A 24,513-nucleotide genomic window follows, 5' to 3' on the forward strand; every position below is an offset into this window, starting at 1 on the left:
GTCCTGCCTTAGACATAAAAACACGGTGGGTGACTTTGGATCAGTTGTACTCTCTCAGGCCAATTCACCTCACCTCACAGGGCTGTTGCTGTTATAGGAGAAGGAAAGAGTCCCATATTGAGTTGTATATGGGAAAGAAGGTGGATAAAAATATTAAAAAAATCCAAACTTCAGATTCTGTCGATAAAACTGTATGATTTGCATCCAGAAGGCAGCTGACATGATAGGCTTAGAAAAATCTCAGCATTTCTAGTGATATAAAAATAAAGAAGTGGTGGAAGTAAAATAGGGGCAAGAGAAAAAGATGAAGGAAAGAGAAATTTTTTTAAAAAGAACCTTGGAAGATACTTTCTTGCATATTTCTCTTTTAGACAACTATCAGACAGTTTCCAATCTTTCCTTTGTGGGAAGATTGTGGAAAAGGTGGTTGAACTGCAGTTAGGCTGTTGGAAGAAATGCATTATCTGAGCCTGTTTCAGTATAGGACAAATAGCTTGTTAGTTGTGCTTGACAATAATCTGGGCAAAGTCAGGATGAGGGTAACACATCCATTCTTGTGCTTCTTAATCTCTCAGTAATTTTCAATACCATCAGTTATGATATCTTTCTGGATCTATTGCAGGGGTTGGTAGTGAAGGCACTTGGTTGCAGTGATCAGTTCCACTTGGTATTGAAAGAGATGGTGCCCATGATCCTGTGCTTCTAGGTTACCCTAGGGTTTTACACTTTCCCTTTTCCCATTTAACATCTATATGAAACTGCTGGATGAAGTCATCATTTGGTTTGGGGTTCAATATCAGTATGCTGATGATACCCAGCCTTACCCTAGCCCAGGGGTAGGCAACCTTGGCTCTTTTATTCCTGTGCTGGCTCAGGAATTCTGGGAGTTGAAGTTGAAGTCCACGAGTCATAAAAGAGCCAAGGTTGCCTACCCCTGCTCTAGCCTAAGGGAGACTGTCTAGATACTGATCTAGTGACTAGAGGCTAGATGGGGAGAAACAGACTATGGCTCAATCTTGACATAACAGTGACTTCACCTCCCTCCTCTGACAGAGATATCTCCATTGTTGGTCTTGGATGATGTTGCACTTCTCCATTTAAGACTTATGCACACTTAGGGGTCCTCCTGAAACTATAGCTACTGTTCAAAGAGCAGGTATCAGTTGTGGGTAGGAAGCCTTTGTACAGATACATCTTGTGCACCGATTGCATTCTTTTTTTGGCCTGCAGATAGTCGCTCACATTTTGGTCATCTCACAACTGCACTACTACAGTATGCTCTATTTGGAACCTATAGTTGGTTCACAATGCAGCAATACAAACAGTAATGGGCACTCGTGTCATCACTATTATATGAGCTAAATTAGCTGCTAATTGGCTGCTGGGTACAATTCAAGGTGCTGGTTGTTACCTTTAAAATCCTTCATAACATAGGATCTGGTTACTTGAGGGAACATCTTTGTCCCATTGTTTATCCCCCCCACATTCAGACAGAGTGGATGTATTCTAGGTCCCTTTTATTAATTGCTCCCATCTTGTGGAATCTAGGCAGCATAGCCTTTTCTGTCACAGTCCCAAAGAGATATGAATGGCATCCTCTCTGCTGATATTCAAAAAAATATATCTTAAAATCTTGGTTTGTTCCTAGGCTTTATATATAATTTAGTATTATATTTTGTAAACTACCCAGAGTTGGTGAGTGCTATAATATAAATATTTATTCTGGATGTGAGCAGCATGTGCTACAACATTTTATATTTTTTCCTTGTTCTTCCCTTATGTTCCTCCAAAATCAAATTAAACTTTTTAGATATTTTTAAAGATTTATTAATATAGGTTCTCCTTCTATATAAAATCATGGCTGTATTAGAGCTCCATTGATTCTTGGTTCTAAGATCATGTTTCTTTTCCTTCTTAGAACTCCCCTCCATGCAGCAGCCTTTACAGATCACGTAGAGTGTTTACAGCTTTTGCTTAGCCATAATGCACAAGTAAACTCTGTAGATTCTTCTGGGAAGACACCTTTAATGATGGCTGCAGAAAATGGGCAAACAAATACAGTTGGTAAGACAAAAGCTAATTTTTATTATTACTGTTAACCAATAATATATTACCGTAAAAAACAGCATTAGAATCAAACATTTTAAATAAAAAGTACCTAGATCAGCCCAGAAATTCAAGCAAACAGTATTCTCTATTTTCTTATTAATCGAATTGGATTTATAGCTAAAAATGTAAAGCTTTGTATAAGCATAGTGTTCCTTGAAGTAGAATTAACAATTCTGTGTAGCAAAATTCTGACAACCTGTGGATGACAGCAAAGAGACACAGGCAGTTCTGATTCTTTGCTACCATCTAATGGTCATTGTTGCTGGCCAGATCTAGTAGTCCTACATAGAGTTGTGAAATTAGAAGAAACTGGTTAAACTTTGCTCAGAAGGTAGCTGCCCAGCCTCCACTTAAAACTGTTACAGATCTTTCCATCAGCAAATCTTTTCTTACAGTTGTACTTAAAAGTTTGTGAATCCTTTTGAATATTCAGTATCTCTGCATAAATTTGACCCAAAGTTATATAGCACACAAATATGTAGGTTGGAAAATAATCCAAAGTTACATATTTTCTGTGGCAAAATTATGGAATAATCTAGGATTATCATTTGAATGGGAAATTAAAAGTCTTTTAAATAATGAAATGATAAGTTTGAGTGTGGGAGGTCCTGCCTTATTTAAAGAACAGAATTCTGGGTATATTCACTATCAAAATCTGATCTTCATAACTCAGGAATATGGAGGTATGCCATGGCTGAAACAAAACAGATTTCAGTGGATCTCTAAAAAACAGTTGCTGGAAAGGGTGACCAAATTATTTGCAAAGATTTTGGATTTGACCAGTTCACCATCATGCAGATCATGTACAAATGAAGGCAATTCAACACCGTTGAATTCTCCAGGAATTCAACTAAGATCACATCAAGAGCAAAATGTGTAGTATTTTGGGAGATGTTTATCTTTATCTGTGACTTGTACCAAGAACATAGCACATTTTAGGCCATTGTGCAGAAATACTGAAACAAACTTTTAAGCACCACTGTATAGTGAAGTAAACCTAAATATAGGTAGTCCTCAGTTTTCAGTGGTAATTGGGACCAAGAACTCTGTGGGTAAAATACAACATCATAAGATAGTGGCAAGTTATGATAGCAGTTCCAGTTGCAAATCATTAAGTGAATCCCACCCAGTTATGAATCATGATGACATGTGATTGCCATTTGCGTCCTCTTGACAGCTTCCCCATTGACTTTGCTTGTTGGAAGCCAGCACTGAAGATTGCAAATAGCAATCATATGACAATATGATGCTGTAACCATCATAATCACGAGCAGTTACCAAGCATCTAAATTGTAATCATATGACTGGGAACATTGCAACGAATACAATTTTGAGGACCAGTCATAAGTCTCCTCTTCTGACCCAAGACATGCAGATGTCAATAGGTGCGAGCAGAGTATGTTTATTAAACAACTACCTTGGTAAAGTAATTTCCCCCAAAAAAACTCAAGTTACAAAACCCCAAACTAGTAGATGGTCTCCAAATGCAAGAAGTTCAATAAATTAATCCCAAAACAACAGATGTAAAACTCAGATGAGCAATGGAGCATAGCCAATAGGTTGTTCTACAAATTTCAAAAGACACATACACCTCATAAGCAAGTTCCACTAGACAGTCCAGGAGTGAGCAGTCTTAAGTTGAAGTCCCAAGAACTGCAGAACTGACGAGACAAATCCAAACTCCGTGAGAGCTGGGTACTGGAATCGCAGAGCTGAAGATGGTATGTGCTGATAAAGTGAATGGCTGTCTCCAACAACCATGCCATCCCACACACCTGGTTAAATAATTCCAAATGCGGTGTTTCTCATTAGGAGGGACGAGATTGCTTCCTCGCAAGTAGCCGCCTCTGTGCTTCCCTTTATTTCTCTCTTCATGTCCGTGGATTGGGTAGGTGTAGCAGCTGTTCTTCATTGGAGGCAGCCTGTTGCCACTCTAGAGCACTAACCAGCAGCAGCTGTGTCTCTGTTTCTTTTGCTTCTGTGAGTGGCTATTCATCTGGTGGGTCGCTTCCCCTGATGCTTGACGATCTGAGATTCTTAGCCACCAGGTTCTCTGAGTTCTGCTGGGAATCCATGGTAACCCCTATCTCAGTGATGGCGAACCTTTTAGAGACCGAGTGCCCAAACTGCAACCAAAAATCCACTTATGCATCGTCGGGTGCCGGGTGGGTATGGCTCATTGGGTGGGCGTGGCTGCAGTGGTAACAGCAGACTGGGTGGGACTAAAAAGTTCAATCAATCAATTCCAACTTTGCAAGATCTTTTTTTTTTCCCATGAGAAGTTGAAATTGACTGATTGATTGAACCTTTTTTTGTTGTACATGGTGGCGGAGGCCTAAAGGGAAAAGGTTTTATAAAACCCAGCTGAAGGCCTAGGCCTAGGGCGACGGCACGCGTGCCCACAGAGAGGGCTCTGAGTGCCGCCTCTGGCACCTGTGCCATAGGTTCGCCACCACTGCCCTATCTGATGACCCTGGTTCCAGTTCATCCTCATCATCAGAGCTAACAACCGATGGGGCCATCCCATCTCCTCTTTTAAAGTCTCATAATTTTGAATGGTAGCTGACCAAACAACAGAATGAACCGAGAACTACCTGTAGTTGCAATTTGTAGACTTTATTTCTGTTTCTACTTTTTGGTCGCAGTGCACAATATTTCCTGACTATCATCCCTATGGCACTTTTAATATATCTTAATATTAATTTATCCTATCTTTTCAGTTTCATAATTTCAGTTGTAGGATTAAATTAATTTTGCCTTTCAAGAGGCATTTGAAACTTATACAGTGAGTATAGGAAGTCTACACATTCTGGTTAAAATGCCAGGTTTTTGAGATGTAAAAAAAATCAGACCAAGATAGATCACTTCAGAATTCTTTCCACCTTTAATACAACATATAAACTGTACAGCTCAATTGAAAAACAAGTTGAAATGTTTAAGGGGAAAAAATAGACATACAATAATGTGGTTGCATAAAGATACACATCCTTAAACTAATACTTTGTTGAAACATGATTTTATGACAGCATTCAGTCTTTTGGGGTAGAAACCTATTAGCATGGCATATCTTGCCTAGGGAATCTTTGCCCACTGTTCCTCGCAAAAGCACTCCAAATCCAAAGATTGCAAGGACATCTCCTGTCCACAGACCTCTTTAGGTCACCCTACAGATATTCTGTTGGATTCAGGTCCTGACTCTGGCTGGACCATTTCAAAACTTTGATCTTCTTCTGGTGAAGCAATTTTTTTGTTGATCTGGAAGTATGCTTTGGGTCATTGTCATGTTAAAGGTGAAATTCATCTTTAATATTTTAGTGGAGGATTGAAGGTTTTGTGCCAAAATCTTCTCCATTTTGACTAATGCCCCAGTTCCACCTGAAGAAAAGCAGCCCCGAAGTATAATATTGTCACCAGCATACTTCACTATAGGCATGGTGTACTTTTGGTGATGCATTGTTGTTTTTGCATCAAACCTACTTTTTGGAATTATGGCCAAAAAAATTCTACATTGGTCTCACCGGACCATAATATGTTTTCCCACATGGCTTTTGTCAGACTTGATATATGTTTTTGCAAAATTTAGCTGGGCTTGGATGTTTTTCTTTGTAAGAAAAGGCTTCTGTCTTGCCACCTTCTCCCACAGCAAAGAATAGTTGTCACATGTAGTAAGCAACCAGTGCTTACCAGTAATTCCTGCAGCTCCTTTAATGTTGCTATAGGCCCCTTGGCAGCCTCTCAGAGTACTTTTCTTCTTGTTTTTTCATCATTTTTGGAGGGACATCGAGTTCTTGATAAGGTCACCGTTGTGCCATATATTCTCCACTTGTGGATGACAGTCTTCACTGTATTCCATGATATATCCAGTGCACTAAAAAAAAATTGTACACTTTTCTTGACTAATACCTTTCAACAATAAGATCCTTCTGATGTTTTGTAAGCTCTTTGCAGACCATGGCTATCAGAAAAATCCCACTAGAACAGCTGAATTTAATATATGGGCTTGATCAGAATCTTAAGGGAATGGAGGTGTGTATTGACTACAGTTTAACATCAGTTTGAGTGTAATTGGGTAATCCCTACTTATAAAGGATATGAACACCTATGAGCCTATTATTTTTATTTTTTCCTCATTAAGCAATTTTAGTTTGTTTTTCAATTGAATTGTATAGCTTATATGATATATTAAAGGTGAAAAGAATTCTAAAATTATTTATCTTGATCTGATTTTTTTACATTTCAAAAACCTAGCATTTTAACAGGGCTGAATAGACTTTCTATATCCACTGCATGAATAATGAGCAATCAGCATTACAGAATAAAAAATTAATTCAGAAGTCTTTCAAATTATTTACATATCAGAGCCATGAATAATCTCTGTTGATAAGAAATGAATTTTAGAGTATAAATGTATACCATGCAAGTGTTGACAAATTTAGCTTTTTAGTTAATAGAGTATTCTATTTTTTCCCCAGAGGTATTGGTTAGCAGTGCTAAAGCTGATCTGACTTTGCAAGATAAGTGTAAAAACACTGCACTACATCTGGCCTGCAGTAAGGTATATACGATTTTCTGATTTGAAGCTTCTGTGATGTATTGCTGCTGCTGTTCTTGTAATTTTTTCTTCATAAATTAAGCTGCTCCAGACCAGCAGTGGCAGTACACCATTTCAACTGCAGTAGGAAGTAAATATTTCTTCTCTACAATTATATGTGATGAGAATAGAAGGGATTCTTTCTGATTATTATTTCTTGGTCATAACAAGATAATGAGCGAGAAACACATTTTTAACAAGGATCTAAGGGTTTAATTTATTTTATTCCTGAACTATTTTATTTATATAACAGTTCCATTTCCATAAAACATATTTAGGCACTGGATTTGGCAAAAGGAAAAGCAGAGTGATACCTCAATGAAAAGAAGCAAGAGATTTTTTTTTAGAAACAGGAAATATAGCCACTAGTGACTAGTGTAAAGGCAAGTGAAGTATTATGTAGAATATTCAAAAATCTTGAGCCAGCCATGAACTCTATTTAATAAACTATCTAGTAGACCATATTATTTCTTATTTGTCAATAAAATTCCAGCTATGTGTTCCTTATGTGTCTAAATACATTTGTTATGGATTGTTTCAAGAGTAGAATCTGATGTTTTCTAAGCCTTGAAGAAATAGATACTGCTTTTTTAAAAAAGAGAAATAATATACCAATCTTTCTTTCTCTCTCTTTTTAGGGTCATGAAACTAGTGCCTTGTTAATATTAGAGAAGATTACAGATAGAAATCTGATCAATGCCACCAATACAGCATTGCAGACGTAAGTAAATACTATTTGGTACAATTTTATGCCATATTTTTGTAGTGAAAGATTATCCTTGGTTTATGTGCTCTTGGTCTCATGGCTGAGAGAAAACTCTTCCCCTTTTGAGTTAATTATAATTTTTGTCATCTAAACAATAAAGAAGTTAACATTAACTATTGTTTATAAACAGACTACAATAATCTATGGATTTAAAAAGCTTTTTTCAATGTCATTAAACCTAAGCAGTCTGTGTAGTGCAAATAATATAACAGATAGTGTTAATCATAAACATTTAGATACAAGTAGATTGAAATCCAAATAGCTGCCTAATTTCATGCAATATAGATTCACTATTTACATATTCTCACTATTAACTCTATAGACATATAACAAGCAATTTATATATTTGCTTTATAATTATGCTTATTTATTGGTTACATATATTTTTATGCTTAAATCATGCAGTCATTTTTGGATAATTTATTCGAATGAATTGAGAATTGTTCTTTTTCTTGCTCTAGAAATGCTTTTTGTTGCAATTTACATCCAAATTTCTAGTGGTAAGGATACAAAAAAGAAATGCTAGGTATAAAACATTTCTGTATATTGATTCTTGTGTACACTGTTGATTTTTTGTTGCAGTGTTTTCATGCTTTGTGGGTTTTCTCCACAGGCCTTTACACGTTGCTGCACGAAATGGATTAACAGTTGTAGTTCAAGAACTTCTGGGGAAAGGAGCAAGTGTACTTGCAGTAGATGAAAATGGTAAGTGGATGAAAACAGGATGAACTCCAGTCTAATCATGTCAAGCCAAATGCTGCTTAGAAGTCTACTTTGAGGCTCACTATTTTTAAATAGGATAGCTTGAATTTGTCATTACAACAATTGGGATTGATCCATGAATTTAATGGTTCCTTTGATGGTTGCTATAATGTGAATGTAGTAAATTTATTGCAAATATTTTCTTCCATTTTTTAAAATAAGTTATACAAATGACATTTCTTTAAAAAGATACTGAACAAGTCCATGCCAGATTGTAGACTTTTTCTCTACTGCTGTAGCAGTAATCTATGCATGGATTTATAAATAAATCTTGCCAAATGTGTGTTTCTTAAAGCTAAGGATGGGGGAATTGGCATTGAGAAGGTTGCTTATCAGCATCCCATCACAAGTGCACCTTTTGTTGTTATTCACAGATATCTTTCCTCTCTCTATATTTGCTTTAGAGAAAAACAGTGTGATATTTTGTAAAGAAAGAATAGACAAATATTTGATGTCGAAGGGGGCTGTTTTATGGCTTACAATATAATATTTTTAGCATTTCCCAAAATGTCATGAAATTGCATTACCAATTTTCAGTAGAAATGGGTTTAGTGGCATCGAGAAGGTGTTCAGGATGTTAAATAATCTTTTGGCTATTACATGTTACCCGTTATTTAGGGTATTTTAATAACCAACTTGTCAAATAAAGTTGCTTCTAATATCTTGGTTTAGTTGTAATAGATTGTGTATCTTTCACATTAGAAGTTCTGATTCATTTCTATTTTTAATTATTTTTAATGATTTCAGGAATATGGTGCTAATGTTTTTCAGAGGTCTGGCCCTATAATTATTTAATTTAAAAATGCAAAATGCAGTCAGAATAATTATATATTTGTTTTTTAAGCATAAAAATGCATTTTGCTTTTACATCCACTGACAGAACTGAAAGAAAGTAAAAGAAAATAAAATTACTACATTTCTCTTGTCTCTAGGTTATACACCAGCATTGGCCTGTGCTCCCAATAAAGATGTGGCTGACTGCTTGGCTCTCATTCTGGCTACAATGATGCCTGTTTCATCAAGCAGCCAAATACCTTCTCTTACATTTAATTCCATTAATCATTATACCACCAGTTCAAAAACAGTCACCTTTGATTCTTCACCAATTACCCAAAGTGAACATAGTTCTTATTGTAGTTTCAACAATATTGGGAGGGAAGATGGCTATCCATATACAGAAGAAGATGAACTTAATGACTCAGATTCTGAAACATATTAAAAAGCTCCATTAGAGGTCCTGAAAAGTGAACTTACTTGCTGAATTTCCAGTTTATTATTGGAGAAAGCAGTCTTGATGAATACAAAAAAAGGATAGCCCAAGGAAAATATTCCTTTAACGAAAGTATGGGGACACAACAAAAAATATGACTCAAGAGATTTTTAAAAGCAGATTATGCAAAAGAAATGGTTGGAATCTGTGGTGAAAACAATTATCTAGAATGTTATTTAATTGCAATGTATTGGTTTCAATGAATAATCCCAATAAGGTTGTGCATCTTTGTATAAACAAAAAAAATGCAATTATACAACAAAATGGACAATACATTCAAATCTTAACTATAAAAACTAAGATCATTTTGAAGGCAATAATTGAGTTTGGGACAGGAGGCATTGTTTATGCTGCAAATTGCCAAAGGACCAAATAACTTAAGACTTTTTTTAAATTAAAAAAAACCCTTTTTGAGAACACTTGAACAGCTTAAATAAGTAATAGTCTTAACCATCCCTTAAATTATAACTAGCAATTAATCTTAGATTGATTTTAACTGTTGATTTGTCATTTTAATCATCCTTTGACAGATTAATCATCTGTCATTTTAATCATCCTTCCGACACCATTAAATGTACCATAAAAATATAGCTTTTAATTTGTTAGGCTTTTAAGGTATTAAAGCTGTTACTAGCTGAACCAGGAATTGTCAAAGTAAAATGAGTACAAAAACAGCAACGTAGTAAATCACTGCCTAGCTTTCTTTTATTTATCACACAAATAGAAAAAAGAGAGAGAGACGCAAAGATACACAAACAAACACATTGACGGGAATTCTTTGAGTAAGTCAAACTGCATCAAAAATAAAACTGCAATATCCTGATACTTTGTTAGACGCCTTATAGAATACTATTTCTTACAATTCATCCAATGTTTTACTAAATTTAGTGAATGATATTGGTGCCTCTATTTGTGTACATATAATTAAAATGTTTTTAAGGCTAAGAATATGACTGAAGATAATATGATAAAATATTGTTACTCTATTACCAAAAAGGTACAATGTCGGATTTTAGAAACGTACAGAAGTGCTTCATTTATAATTTTTCAAATGATGCAGATCCTTCTGTTAGAGTTAAAAATTTTACCTGTGTTTGTCTAATTTATAATAGGCTCCTGAAAAAAACTAAAAATGGAAGAATGGCATTTTCCCCTCAAGTTGGTTTGTTAAAATAGAAGTATTTATTTGGTTCTGCTTTAATTGAAAAACAAAACTAATTATTACTTGCTTTGGTTATGTATATGTGAGACTATCTCGCTTGAGATCCCTATCTTTTATCTTTTTTTGTATTGTGAAACTGGAAACCTTAATACCATTGTAAACTATCAGCTTGTTTTCTGAACATAGTGTGAAAACACAAGACAGTATTTTGATCTATTTGATAATTTTGTGGGTTTTTTGAAGAATTAATGAGCATGTACATAGAAATAGCATTTGCTTGAATACTGTACTTACCTGCACTCCTTTCAGTACATCAAGATTCCTGTGTATATTTTACAGAGTATAATAAAATTCAAATGTGAGAGTTGTATTTAATGAACAATTTATGTATCATTATGGAGTATTGAGAATTCAAATTTATTGTATTGAAACCTCAGATTTATAAATCTTATTGTGCAATGCTTTTTAATTTTCTTATTCTAAAGCAATAATTAGCTTAACTAGTGTTTGAATTAGTAATTCAGATATTTAAATATATATTTTGGAGACCTCATCTTTTTATTTTAACTGGATTTAATTTCTGAAAAAATCATAGAAATCATAGATATTGTTATTGGGCAGTTGAAAATCTTGAAAGTCTGAGGTTTTCTTTTCTGTATCACTTTATATACATAATGTCTAAAATGGAAAAGATATAAAAGTCTAGTAATTAGCTGAGTATGAACATGCTCTTCATAAGACTTCCTTTTTACTTCACAATTAACTCTGAAAGCATTGTTTATTTTATAAATGAAGCTACCAACTTTTGGAACATTTGAATAATGATGAACTATGAGGCATTTAGTTACTTGTTTTACTCAATAATCAAATCATTGTCTTGTATTTTTCTCAAAATCTTTAGGCAGGCAAAAGAAAACACAATAAAGCAGTAAAGTCATATTTACCCTCCTTAAATAATATCCTCCAATAGCTTTCATTGATCGATATATCAGCAATTAGGAACAAAATAAAATATATGTTAACCAGTTTTAAAAAGATGCAATTCTATTCAGATCCTTATAATTCAACCCAGAGCAGCTAAAATCAGCTAAAACTGATAAATAATGTATTCCTTATTTTTTCATTTAGATCTGATTTTTCTGATCCAATATGATTAGGACATAGTGTCTTTTGGAATATAAGCAGGAAATACAAGAAGGTAGACACAAGATAACTGCTTGATAATTTCGAAGATTATAACTGACACACAATTCAGATAAAAGTCATCCTGGAACCAGTAAAACTAAGACAACAGTAATGAGTACAATATTTACAAAGAATAAAAAGAATACTGTAATAATATTCCAAAATGTAATACTAATTTTGCTGTAAAAGACAGTATATGAAACAACATAAAACTCATATTTGATATACTTCATATTGGAGATGAAGAAGTCTTAGATCTGAGGTCCTAGGCAAATCTCCCCTCAACTCAGTCCTCTCATGTGAAATACAAATACATTGTTCCTCCTTGACCACTACATCAACATCTTATAGTCCAGTTTATATCCCAAGATGCCAATAATGCATTGATTTTAGTTTGTTCTAGGGAGATCTACTCAAGTCAGTTTCCTACCTACAGTCAGAATGTAATATCAAAACAAAAGCAGTTGAACAAAAGGTGACACAGCTTTTGAAATGAATATGCTTCTATAGTAAAGAATCCTTAAGTGCTTTTCTATAATTAATTGGATATAAAATAAAAGCAGAGGTTACACTCAACACTTGACACAGTGCAATAGAAGTCTCCTGAAAAGGTTCAGTCAGTCCTGTTAAAAAAAGGTGAAAAGTTTCCTTTAGTCCTAAGAAAGTTCAGTTGTGTTTAATATGTATACCTTGGAAATGGTGATTTTATGTTTACATTTTATATCCTTTCCTCCACAAACCTCACAATATGAGTTCTCAAAAAAAAATAAAAGAGGTTTATCACTAAATATTGCAATAGTTTTGAGTACAGTTTTATTTGTATTTTCTAAAAACGTGAATGAATCAATTCAACAAAATTCAATAAAAGAATAATAATGTATTTTTTTAACCCTAAAATCCCTTTATTTGGGGTGGAAGCAGGGCAACTGAGTGAAGCTGAGCCAGATGCCCCTCCTGATGACTAGGTGGAGTTGCTATTTTCTCTTTGTGCCCTAATAGAGAAACTTTTGTTGCTGCCTAGGATTGAACTCTCAACCTTCTGAGTGGGAGGCAAGCATCTCCACCTGCAGACCACCTTGCTGCTCAGAAGAAGAATGTATAAGTCCCTGATATTCTTGGTAGAACCTTAAATGTCTTGATCTCAAAATGGAAATCTGAAGGGATTTTTTCTTTCAAAACAAAGGATTTTTTTAAAGATATCAGCAAATCACTGATTTTCTTCATTTTGCTCTAAACTTTGTCTTATTTTTGTCTAATAGTTGTATTTGCTATGTTTTATTTAATCCTGATGTCTGAATGTTAAAGATGGATATCATTTTATTCAAGAGGATTTCCAAAATTGAGTGCAGTGCTTTAAACTGTATAACAACAAAAGTTCATTTTTTTAAATGTGAAGATAATTTTCTTTAGTCCAATTAACCTATTTGCTTAATTACAGGTTAAATGCTACTTTAGTTTCTCCCCAAAGTTCTATTGTGCTGTTTTATCATGATGGAAAGGTATTCCAGTGAGGGATAAGTGAAGGATCCTGAGAGTTGGCATGAAGATTATCCAGCTGCCCAGACAAAGCTAGCAATACATATGTTGGGCAATAGTAATACAGAAAGATGCTGGGGATGGATGATCACTTTAGTGGTAATGGTAAGAGCATCATTTCATATAGTACAGGAGACTGCAGTGATAAGCCATTCTTATATTTTATCAAGAAAACGTATGACAGACATTCTGAAATAATTGATGGCATAGTGCTAGATGACAGGCTCCTTGGGTGGGATGGCATTCAACATGCTATCAAGGAAAAGCTGAGGTACTTTTGGATTCTAGACTTGGTGTTTATGACATGCCTAGAATAAAGCCTTTGGGATATCTAATTGCTAATGTTGCCAATCAGAAAAAGAAAATTCAAAAAGACAAACGGAGTATGGTAAGAAACATGAGAACAGCAGAACTCAACACAGAGATGAAATCAATTGCTAAATGTTGCATTTTAGGTATTAGCAAATTGAAATGACCCTTCAAGTCAGAAAAAATATTGTTTACTAATTAGGATCCAACAGTCAAGGAACGGTATTAGTAATGGTAAAAGAACCATAATTAAGAATTACACTGCAGACTGATACTTATTACAGTAGCAATAAAGGTCTTACAAATGTATTCAGATTCTGTGATGTGTCTACAACTACAAAAATGGTTGTCAGGTAGACCAGTTCAAGAAAGCAATTCCCGAACAAGAACAAGGGATAAACATCAAAGGAAAGTGTTGGGAAGAGAAGCATTGACTATGAGGAAGAAACACTGGAAGAAAATAGCTGATTATTCCAAAAGCACAATATTCTTAATTGCAATATAATGATTGCAAGTTTAGGAATGGTCCCATTTCTAAACTTGAAGGCTTCAGAAAAGAGCAGTTTGGAGTTATGTCTGGATTTGTACCAAAGATATACTTGCTTCCAAATGTAAGATCTCAGAGATGGCACATTCTGCTACATTGAAGCCATACCTGTGAAATGCTCTAAAGGACAAGGCATTTTGAAATAATTCAACTTTAATCATAGTATGTTCCATGTACTGTATATCTGTAATAAAGGTCCAAAAGCTTTGAATAATCTCATCACAGAATATTTATTTGGTTCTTGCAGTAATAATTTTAAGACATTATTGGTATCAAATATTATTTTTTGTCCCTCTCATACCAACGTCCATAAAGGCCAGCTGTTATTAAACCAGAAGATCCTCCCATTTTGTACATGACATAGGAATTTTTTTCCCAGCCCAAATAGTCAGGAAAGTCTAGAGTGACCCCAGATCTTAGCAAGAGAGGAAAGATAAAAGTAGTACTGAAATTTCCTCGGAGCTGAAAATCTATCAATCCAGAAGCCTCTGTGATTTCTTGCCCACAGGTAGAATAGTTAAGTCCACCACATTTCACTAATATACAGGCTTGAACATAGTATGTTCCATGTACTGTATGCAAATCATCAAAAACTCCTAAAACATAAAGTTCATTTGTTTTTTCTAATCGCCTATAGATTAAATTACAACAAAGTGTATTGGAACAAACTTCTATATTTCCTTCTACATTTAGTATGGGTATTAAGGTAAAATTATCATACATCATTATTTCATAAAATACTGGTAAAAATTCTTGGGATAGCTTTTCTTCTATTTCACAGTCAGTTTCTTGATCCTTATGGCAAATCTGTTTCTCTGTATAAAAATTCAAAGAACTCTTTTGACCATTATGGGACATTGCATTGTTTTCCATATTAGTTTCATGATCTGATGTAGTAACTGGGATTTGTACAACTATAAGTTTCCCATTAATGCTTTCCATATCATAATAAGTGAAAGATTTTGATGGTGTATATATACCACTACCTGTCATACCCAAGTCAGGATGATGGATATTTGCTGCCAAAAGATTTATTTCAAAAGCAGTTGCAAAAGCTTGTTGAAATTCAATAGCAGACAAAAGTGGAAGTTGATTCATCCATGCAGTGGGATATGCAACCTGAGTTATGTTGTATTGCTTTATAAGGGTTACAGCTGGCTCATAAAATAGAATATCAAAGCAAGTAAAGATTCCAAATCTGCCTGCAAAAGGTGTATCAAAAATTGTATAATCAATCTCTGGTGGAGTATTAAAGGCATACTCAAAATATAGGTTTTGTTTTCTATATCTGGCTATGAGTGTGCCATTGTCATTAAATACTACATTAGTATTAAACTGATATCTTCCATCTGGTGGACAGTGGGGATCACTTTGCATGCAGGGCTCTTTAGTTCCCAAATTTACAACTAAAAACATTTGATTTTTCAGCGCCATACAGCTGAGTCGATGCAGAACCTATAAAAGCAAAATATTTTTTAAATTAGAATGGTATCTTATACAGTGCTTTTTTTGAAAAAAAAGAAAAAGAAAAAAAAGGTGCCGGAACTCACACACGTCATACAACCCGCCTTGCCTAACCTACAAGGTTCCATCCCAAAAAGGTGCTGGAACTCCGTTCTGGGCGTTCTATGACAAAAAGAGCCCTGATCTTATAAAAAAAAAAAAAAAAAGGACTGAGCTACAGTATTGTGTTAACTGGCTATTGAATTAGGTACAATTTTAGCTTTTAAATGATTTTTATTTGGAAGAGTACATTAAGAAAATAGAGGAAAGAAATTAAATTAATTAAAGAAATTACCTCAGTGTCATTGAATAAGTAAAATTCTTTGCATGGATTCCATATTAGAGAGTCCAGGTTTGGAATGAAATCCAAATAAGGATAAATGGATGTCCTTGTGAAGTTGAAACCCTGAATTCCATCTTCAGGAAAGATAATTATTTGAGCCCCCTAATAATAACGAAAAATATTTATCAGCCAAAGGCTAACGATGAAACAAAATGATATTAAATAGCTATGGTTTAATGCATATAATTGCTTTCATTAAAAATAATTTCACAATTAAAGGAATATGGACAAATTAATAGATTGTATTTGTGTTTCAATGGAAATTAAATGGAAATTATGACTGAAACACACTAATTTTGGAAATGAACGAATCTATCTTTTGCACACATAGAATGCAACCATTCTTCCTCAAGCATTTTATAGAATATGTATAACAAACTCTTACAGAAATGTATAATGCATCTTAACTATCACATTTTTAATTAATTAAGGTGATTGAAGATTCTGGGAACTCATAATAGAAACCAAGATGATAGTCTCTTAGAGTCCAAATATCTGAAGTCTACATTTTCTTAATGACTATAATACTACTATACTACTACATAATACTATTGTATTATGATTATACAACTGAAGCTAAACCATTCACTGTTATTTAGGTCTATGTCAATTTAGAAAATTGTGATAAGCTATTTCCAACTGACTTCCAATGGTAGTCAAATTTTATATTAAAAATTTTATATTAAAAAAGACTTAATATTCTACCTGTTTTGCTGCATTAATTACTTGCTCTTCATAAATGTCTAGATTCCTCTTCATTAATTGTAATGCAGTGTGTCGATCAATGATGGCCGCTGGATTGGGATTCAAGATGGCATAATGTTCATACACAGCAGCAACATAATGTTTTCCTCTTTGAATATCTATGGAAAGAACTTGATGACCAAGAACAAAAAAGATGACACTTGCCATGAGCCTAAAATGAAAGCAGATGAATATGACCGTGACCAATGACATCTTAGATCAGTAATGTTGAACCTTTTGAGCTTGCAATGTCAAAAATTCAGAAATTACCTAACTTGACTGCTGGCATCTAAATCCCTCTCCTCCCAGGTCAGAAGAAAAACAATTCATAACAAAGAGTAACTTTGGATAATGAGATAGGTGGTGTGTAAATAAAATGTAAAAAAAAAATTGTCTCAGGGAAAAAAATGCCTATCCAAGGCAGCTCCAGATCACATGATGCCTGGAAACTTCAGAGAATGCAATTGTGTAGCATTGCAGCCTCCAAAAACAACATGACAGCATGCCCCTTTCTTGTGTGCTTTTTGGATGCTCCAGAGGGTCTGGGGGCCATGTTTTACCTTATTTTTGTGTGACCTTTGGAGGCTCCAAAAATTCACATAAGAGCATCCTGCACGTTTTGGAAGCTTCAGAGGTCGCACAAGAATGTGATATGCTTTTGCATGGCCTCCACATCCTCTTTACCCTTGTCACATGAGAGGGCCTGCTCTTGCACAGTCTCTGGAACCTCTGAAAATTGTACAAGAAACTCCTGAAGTTTTTGGATGTTGCAGAATCTGCATGAGAGCAGAGTCCACTTGCGTGGCTTCCAGAGGGTCTGAAGGCTGTATAAAAGTACACCACATTCTCATTGGTCTTTCGGTATGTCACAAAAAATGGTGTGGCATGTCATTTGTGACATAAGTATCATAGATTTGCCATCAGTGCTCTAGTTTCTCCAGTCTTTCTCCACTTCATAAATCTGGGGATTTCATGTCGATTACATTAAGTTCACTAGATTGGAGAAGAGTAGCTAGTTATTAACCTTTAATTTTTTTAAAATTAAGTTTGAGAAATCATTAATCATTAGAATCCCAACCACAAAGATAATCTAAAGTTGTCACCGACAACATACAAAAACGATATCAAATGAAATTTAAAAGAAGTACAGCATGGAAAGTTATTTGCCCATTTCATAATGGACAGATCAATTCAATATTTAAAATACTTGTTTTAATACATAAGTTATGCAATAATATAACAAGGGAACAATAGAGCAGAATAGTTATTTTGGGGAAATATATATGTCACTTAATATTCAAACCACATTTTCAACCTAATGTTCTCCAGAAGGGTTGGGATTACAGCACCTAGAATTTCAAGACAATGTGAGCTGAGAAACTTGACAGTTGTATACCCAACACATCAGGAAGGCATTAGATTGGGAAATGCTACTGTAACAAATGTGATTATTAGCATAAGCTATTTTAAGGCAAATTCTGGCTACACTGCTCTGGAAACAGATGTGCTCCTCTAAGAATGTTCTCTTCTGGTAATTGATTTACTTGCTCTATGAGAACAATTCAGCTGCTGTTTTAGGGAACACACAGCAGAGTTTGTACAGCTTAAATACAAGAAGAAATGTTCCTTTGTGCAGAGCCTATTAAAATGCAGATGCAATTGGTGTATGCAATGTAATATATGACTATACAGAAGAGCGATATATGATGTTATTCTGCCCAGGGAAAGAACATATTTTTATTTACTTGTTGCAATGCTGTGGAAGGCATATAAGAAATATATACTATTTTTATGTATAATTTTTATTAAAACTTAAATAAAATAAAAATAAAAGTAATGTTTTTATTAACATTTAAATGAAAAAACTATACTAATAGAAAATAAGAAAAAACAAAAAGAAATAAAAGAAAAAATGTAATAAAGGAGAGAAAAGTTAAAAAATAGAAAAGAAAGAAAAAATATATAAAGAAGTAGGAGTATATGCTATTTCATGAAACTTGTTAGCCCTGTGTCAGTGAAACTGTTACTTAGGAAATCATCTTTTAGCAGCACATAGTGACTGAACAGAAAGTACAGCACTACATTATTACCAAGAACTATTCATAATTATATAATGATTGTCAAGAAGACCTCCAGCATCAAAGACTTCTGGAAGAAAATAAAGAAAATAAAGAAAAAACAGGATTCTAGCCAAAAGTCTGTTGACGTTGTCTTTATCTGTTAGGCCACACAATGGAAGAAAAATGGTGTTTACACTGTAGGAAAATGTACAGTTGAAAAAAAATATTAATTTCTTAATACAGATGTTTGTGATTTCTAATGACATTTATAAAAGAAATTGTTTTAATTATTGTGGATTTAGCAACACTTAGTTAAGTTTCAAAAGAAGAAAATTGTTTTTAAAATTCTTGTTTGATGGAAATGGTAATCTAACTCCAGTGACTTTGTAAGTTAGTGGTTCTTCTACATTGCTAGTAGTCTATTGCATTCTTCCAACTCTATTGCATTCTTCCATTAACTGGATTTTGTGTCAGAGTGCAAACATAAGGCTTGATCTCAAGAAATTATTGGATGGAGATCTTACATACATTAGGATGACATCCGCTATTATGTAAATATCTCCCGGCATCCCAACCCTTTAATAAATGCACTGAAAGCATATGAACAGAATGCATGGTTTTAACTGGAATTGTATGCAAATTCACATTCCAATTTTAATACTAACATGTTAAAAGTTTGTTTCATGTACTAATTGCATTCAAAAGTTTTGCTTCCTTATAGTAAATATGGAGAATCTGCAATTTTTCAAATATCATCAAGGATATATCAAAACATGTCCAGCGAACATAACCCATAGGCAAGAACAATATCTACAGGGTTACAGACTTTGTACCGTGGCATACTTTTTGATATGTAATAAATAAAAAGAAATAACCCAACGATCACAACTAACAGAATAATATGATAACTGTTAATTTTATTACTGTTATTAATGTTATTGGTAGCTAATGTGAAATTGTATGAGAAGTGGAAAACCAAATGCTATTATCTTTGGAAGCTACCAGTCAGTTGAGGCAAAAACCTGAATGCACTTGCCATGATCTGTCAAACTGAGTGTCAATCTTTCATGTTGTTGGAGGTAAAACCTGATAATGATAATGAGTGAAAAAGACAGAGGCTAAACAGTAGGTAAAATGGTATTTGCTCCCTGTAAGATGAAACAAAAATTATAGAAAAATCAAGACCCCAAACCTAACTGAAAAGTAACACATACCATATATAGCAACCAGGTCTAGAAAGCATTTATTTTCCTTCCATTTGTTTTATACTTGTTTGTTGGCTTTGCTAGCTACCTCAAAAGCATTCTGACTGGGGATTATAACTCTCTGGAGTTCCAATAAACTATCAAATTCATCCCACGGACTTGGGAAACCCCCCCAGTCCGTACTTGCTCCCACCCTTTTGACTGCAAACTTCTAAAAGCCTGCTTGTTCTTCAGGCCTTGAATTAGGAAATTTGTCTTTTTTTCTTGATATATTTTGTCTTTAAAAAAATCTGTAAACTATACAAAGTTGCTACAGAGAAGGATGTCCTTAAAAATGAAATAATAAATCAAGTATCTGTTTCTCTTAAAAACACGTGTGTTGGGAGAATATGTTATTCTGAATTTCTTAGGTATCTACTATACCAGGGCTTTTCAACCAGTGGTACGGGTACCACTTGTGGTACATTGGCACCTGGCAGGTGGTATGCGACCATGCTAGAAAAGTGGTAGCGGGGGAGGGGAATGAGCTGAACCGGTGGCAGCACCGCACAAGCCTGAGCGAGAGACAGCTGGAGCTGCAGGGCTGTCAGGGCTCAGCGGAAGCGCCAGGATCAGTGCTTCTTTGGGGCTATCAGGGCTCAGCGGAAGCGCCAGGATCAGGGCCAGGCTCCAGCTGGAGCTCAGCGCTAATCCTGGTGCTTCTGCTGAGCCCTGAAGAAGCGCCGATCAACTGGAATGTTGCAGCATCTCCAGAGTCTTGTGATTTACATTCAGATGCTTGGCAATTGATTCATATTTATGACGGTCACAGTGTCCCAGGGTCATGTGAAGGGACCAAAACCTGCTGCAACCACCCAGCAGACGGGGGGAATAAAAACCAAACAGCCCCCCACCCCACCCCTGCTGCCAATCCTCAACAGAAATGCTCACAACAATGAAAACCTCAGACAGGAAGAAGAGCGCCGCCGGGCGGGCAGGCAGGTGTCTTGCTCGGCTGTGGCTTGGGGGGAACTTTTTTCAGTGTCATTGTAACTTCGAACAGTCATTAAGCGAACTGTTGTAAGTCGAGGACTACCTGTACTTTATCACTTTTTTCCTTTTTGGGTCATCAAGTTTTTGACACCTTGCTAGGCGACTGGTGGTACTTAGATATTGCCATATCCTAAAAGTGGTACAATGGGTGAAAAGGTTGAAAAGCCCTGTACTATACAATATGCAGTATACAATACCTGTTATCCAGATTTTAACCCCTAATTTTAGATTCACCAGTTTCTTAAAATATTCTTCAAGTTCAGTATTTCAGGATAGTTTATTTACAAATTTACAAAATTTACTAATATAAGCTGTTCTCATACACCACACTGACTGGGACCACGTTTTAGCAGTCAGTGGGTTATTAATTTATCATCTAGGATTGTGCAAAGTCAGAAAAATAAGTCAAGTTAATAGATTTGGTTCAATATTGGAGTGCTTAAACTCAGAAAACAGGTTTTCATTGGGATGTACACCTTCTTTTACTGTCACATATTGCATTACACAATTGCTGCTTTTGACTTCTACCACAGATCCCTAAAGAACCTTGGACCTGCCCCCTTTCACAACAGATTAGCAAATAATGAAGAAAAGCGAGTTTGCACAAGCCGGCCAATCAGAAAGTTGTATCTGATGTCACGTCCTCTTTCACGTGGCCATCCATCAACCTGAGAGCGAGCTGCTTGACATTCCTTGAGCTGCGCCGTTTCACTAGAATCCGTAAAGCCACGCCCACAAGTTCTTCAATGGCTGGCTTTTTTTTCAAGCCCTAGACTAGGTTTTCTCCATTGGTCGAGAAAAACGTACCTCAGCATAAATGGCGGGGCTATCGCCCTTTTCTCCATTGCCAGGAAGATTACCTCGCAAAATCCGGTAGGGATGGAGGAAGATGAACTTGTCAGCGGGGCTCAGCTCATCGCGGAGTCCCTAAAGACACAAGTAAGAGCGCTGCGTGACTCCCGAGTCTGGCTTCAGCCTGAACAGGGGAATGGGAAAGACCATTTCGAAGTACCGCGGGGGTGTCGAGTTGTGGAATATAGAAGATCGCGGGGTTCCTGTTAGACTCCTCCCCTGCACGGGCAAAACTTCTGGCTTGTGGAATTGAAAAAGAGATTCCCTTTCACGCGTTTTGTTTAACCACGGTTTATTGAAAAACCCCACAATCGAGCACGTTCACACAATATACGGGATCAATGCAAAAAAAGCATATTATGTTTATTGTGTGAATCAGGACATAGTGGTGTTAATCTTAAATGACACAAAACAAACGTACAAGATTCGCTTTAGAACATCCACCCAAACTTTTGTAATATATCTGCCAAGGCAGGAGTCGTACATTTCGTGATTATAGAAATTTGAAAGAAAACTACATGGTATTCACCTGCACCTGTTCTAGAAAGCTCTTAATCTTTATTATTTTAAGTCTGAATATTTATGGGATATTCATTTGGTGACTAATAAATGTTACAGTGGGAACCATATTGTGATTTGCAGTCTAGGTGCTGCTGATTTTTTTTTCTACTTAATTCTGCAAAAGTGAAGTGATTTGTAAACAATCAAAAGAATTTCTGTTTATTTTAAACTAAACTAAGCACTGTTGTTTCACTATTGCCCTTTACCTTATCTTATTTTGATTTATTTTATTTCTATCTTATCTCTAAAATGTTGACTCTAACATACTGAACAGAATCCATATGTTTAGATTTTTTGGTCAATTGAAAATAAATAGTACTTAGAAAAGTAGATGCAAGAAAAGAACATTGTGGGGGAAATGGGTACTTTTGAATTAGACTCATTTTGTGATTAATAGGATATATCTCATATAATGTAATTATAACTAATCTTATAAAAAGTCAAGAATTTTAATATGCTAATAAGAATAAAATCTGGATAGTGTATGTGGCAATACTTGGAGACAGTAGAATAGAAGAAAAAGAACTGGAGAAGATAACAAAATCTAGGGACCTGCGAGAATAGAACACTGGCAAAAAAAAATATATGCAAACGTAGTTCCAATAATAATAGACTCCTTGGGTGCAATACCAAAACAACCGGAGCACCATTTGAACACCATGGGCATTGACAAAATCACAATCAGTCAATTGCAAAATGCAGTTTTACTTAGAACAACTTACACAAATTCTTTTTTTTTTTTAAATAAATTTTTATTAATTTTTCATTTAAGAACAGAAACATAAATCTTTTATCACAATATCAACCAAAGAAAATAAAACTAAACAAAACATTCACGGACATGTCCGGTGTACCCCTCCCGCACCACCCTCTTCCACTTACCACTCCTTCCTCCTCCCAATCTACCACCACTCCTCCTTCCTCCCTCTTTCCTACCTCCCTTCCTCACTCAACCATCCCGTCTTGTGCAGTTGGGGTATCACCGGGCACCACCTTAAAAAAAAATCATACATATAAATCTATAATACAAACCTACCCTTTTCCCCCCTCCCCCCCCCAGGACTTCCCAAAGCTAATCTAGGAAATAAACGCACAATAATCCAATTCTATTCAAAACTACTCATTATTACTACACACTAGTATAAACTTGCTATGACTCTAAAATAACATTAAAATACATACAATTTTTTTTAATATGTCAGTATTTGATATACATATTTTTGTTCAAAATTTTTAATCAAAAGCTACATAATAATTTTTCAATTCATATTTTCTCTGAATATAATCTATCCATCTTCTCCACATTGAGATAAATTTTTCCTGAGAATAATCCTTCAGGTACGCAGATATTTTTGCCATCTCTGCAAAATATGATACTTTCTGTCTCCAATCATCCATAGTTGGTAACATTTTTTTTTCCAATTTTGAGCAACTAAAATCCTTGCTGCTGTTATACAATGCAACATCAATTTCATTTCTTTTTGATCCAAATTGTCCATAATACCCAATAAAAATAACTGTGGTGTAAATTTTATCTTTTTCTTAAAAATCTGTTGGATATTCCACCAAATCTTAATCCAAAAGGCTTTAACATCCCTACACGTCCACCAAATATGATAATAAGTAGCATCCATACTACCACATCTCCAACATTTTGGTTGCAAATTCGGATACATGCAAGACAATTTTTGCGGGTCCAAATGCCATCTATAAAACATTTTATAAAAATTTTCCCTTAGATTCTGTGCTTGGGTGAACTTGACATTTTTTACCCAGATTTTTTCCCAAGTTTCTAACTTTATTGGTTCTTGAATATTTTGAGCCCATTTAATCATACAATCTTTAACCAATTCTGTTTCCGAATCAAGTTCTATCAAAACACTATATATTCTCCTAATATGGGCTCTACTTTGATCTTTAATCTGTTTTATCAAGTTCATATCCTCTACCATTAAACCCAATTTTTGATCTATTTG

At 34.9% G+C, this 24,513-nt stretch overlaps 3 protein-coding genes across 3 annotated transcripts in view; 2 read left to right on the plus strand and 1 right to left on the minus strand.

Annotated features, from left to right (window-relative positions):
- ANKRD28 (ankyrin repeat domain 28) overlaps positions 1-11,905 on the plus strand; it is a 55,935-nt gene extending 44,030 nt beyond the window's left edge. Inside the window, exons 24-28 of the mRNA XM_029283099.1 lie at positions 1,919-2,064; positions 6,582-6,664; positions 7,339-7,421; positions 8,080-8,171; positions 9,161-11,905. Of these exons, the coding sequence (XP_029138932.1) occupies positions 1,919-2,064; positions 6,582-6,664; positions 7,339-7,421; positions 8,080-8,171; positions 9,161-9,447 (691 nt within the window). The 3' untranslated portion in view covers positions 9,448-11,905. The remainder of the gene's footprint in view (positions 1-1,918; positions 2,065-6,581; positions 6,665-7,338; positions 7,422-8,079; positions 8,172-9,160) is intronic.
- Positions 11,906-13,739: 1,834 nt separating this feature from the next.
- BTD (biotinidase) lies at positions 13,740-22,190 on the minus strand. Its single transcript, XM_015810748.1, has 4 exons — positions 21,932-22,190; positions 16,789-16,999; positions 16,036-16,185; positions 13,740-15,692 (listed from the first exon to the last, which is right to left on the minus strand). The coding sequence occupies exons 1-4, from the start codon at positions 21,967-21,969 to the stop codon at positions 14,517-14,519; spliced, it is 1,575 nt and encodes a 524-aa protein (XP_015666234.1). The 5' UTR covers positions 21,970-22,190; the 3' UTR covers positions 13,740-14,516.
- Positions 22,002-24,513, plus strand: part of HACL1 (2-hydroxyacyl-CoA lyase 1) — a 24,923-nt gene continuing 22,411 nt past the window's right edge. The window contains exon 1 of the mRNA XM_015810749.2: positions 22,002-22,063. Within this exon, the coding sequence (XP_015666235.1) occupies positions 22,004-22,063 (60 nt within the window). The 5' untranslated portion in view covers positions 22,002-22,003. The remainder of the gene's footprint in view (positions 22,064-24,513) is intronic.

Source organism: Protobothrops mucrosquamatus, unplaced genomic scaffold, assembly GCF_001527695.2.
Source record: "Protobothrops mucrosquamatus isolate PMUCROS unplaced genomic scaffold, P.Mucros_1.0 scaffold18, whole genome shotgun sequence".
Taxonomy (NCBI): domain Eukaryota; kingdom Metazoa; phylum Chordata; class Lepidosauria; order Squamata; family Viperidae; genus Protobothrops; species Protobothrops mucrosquamatus.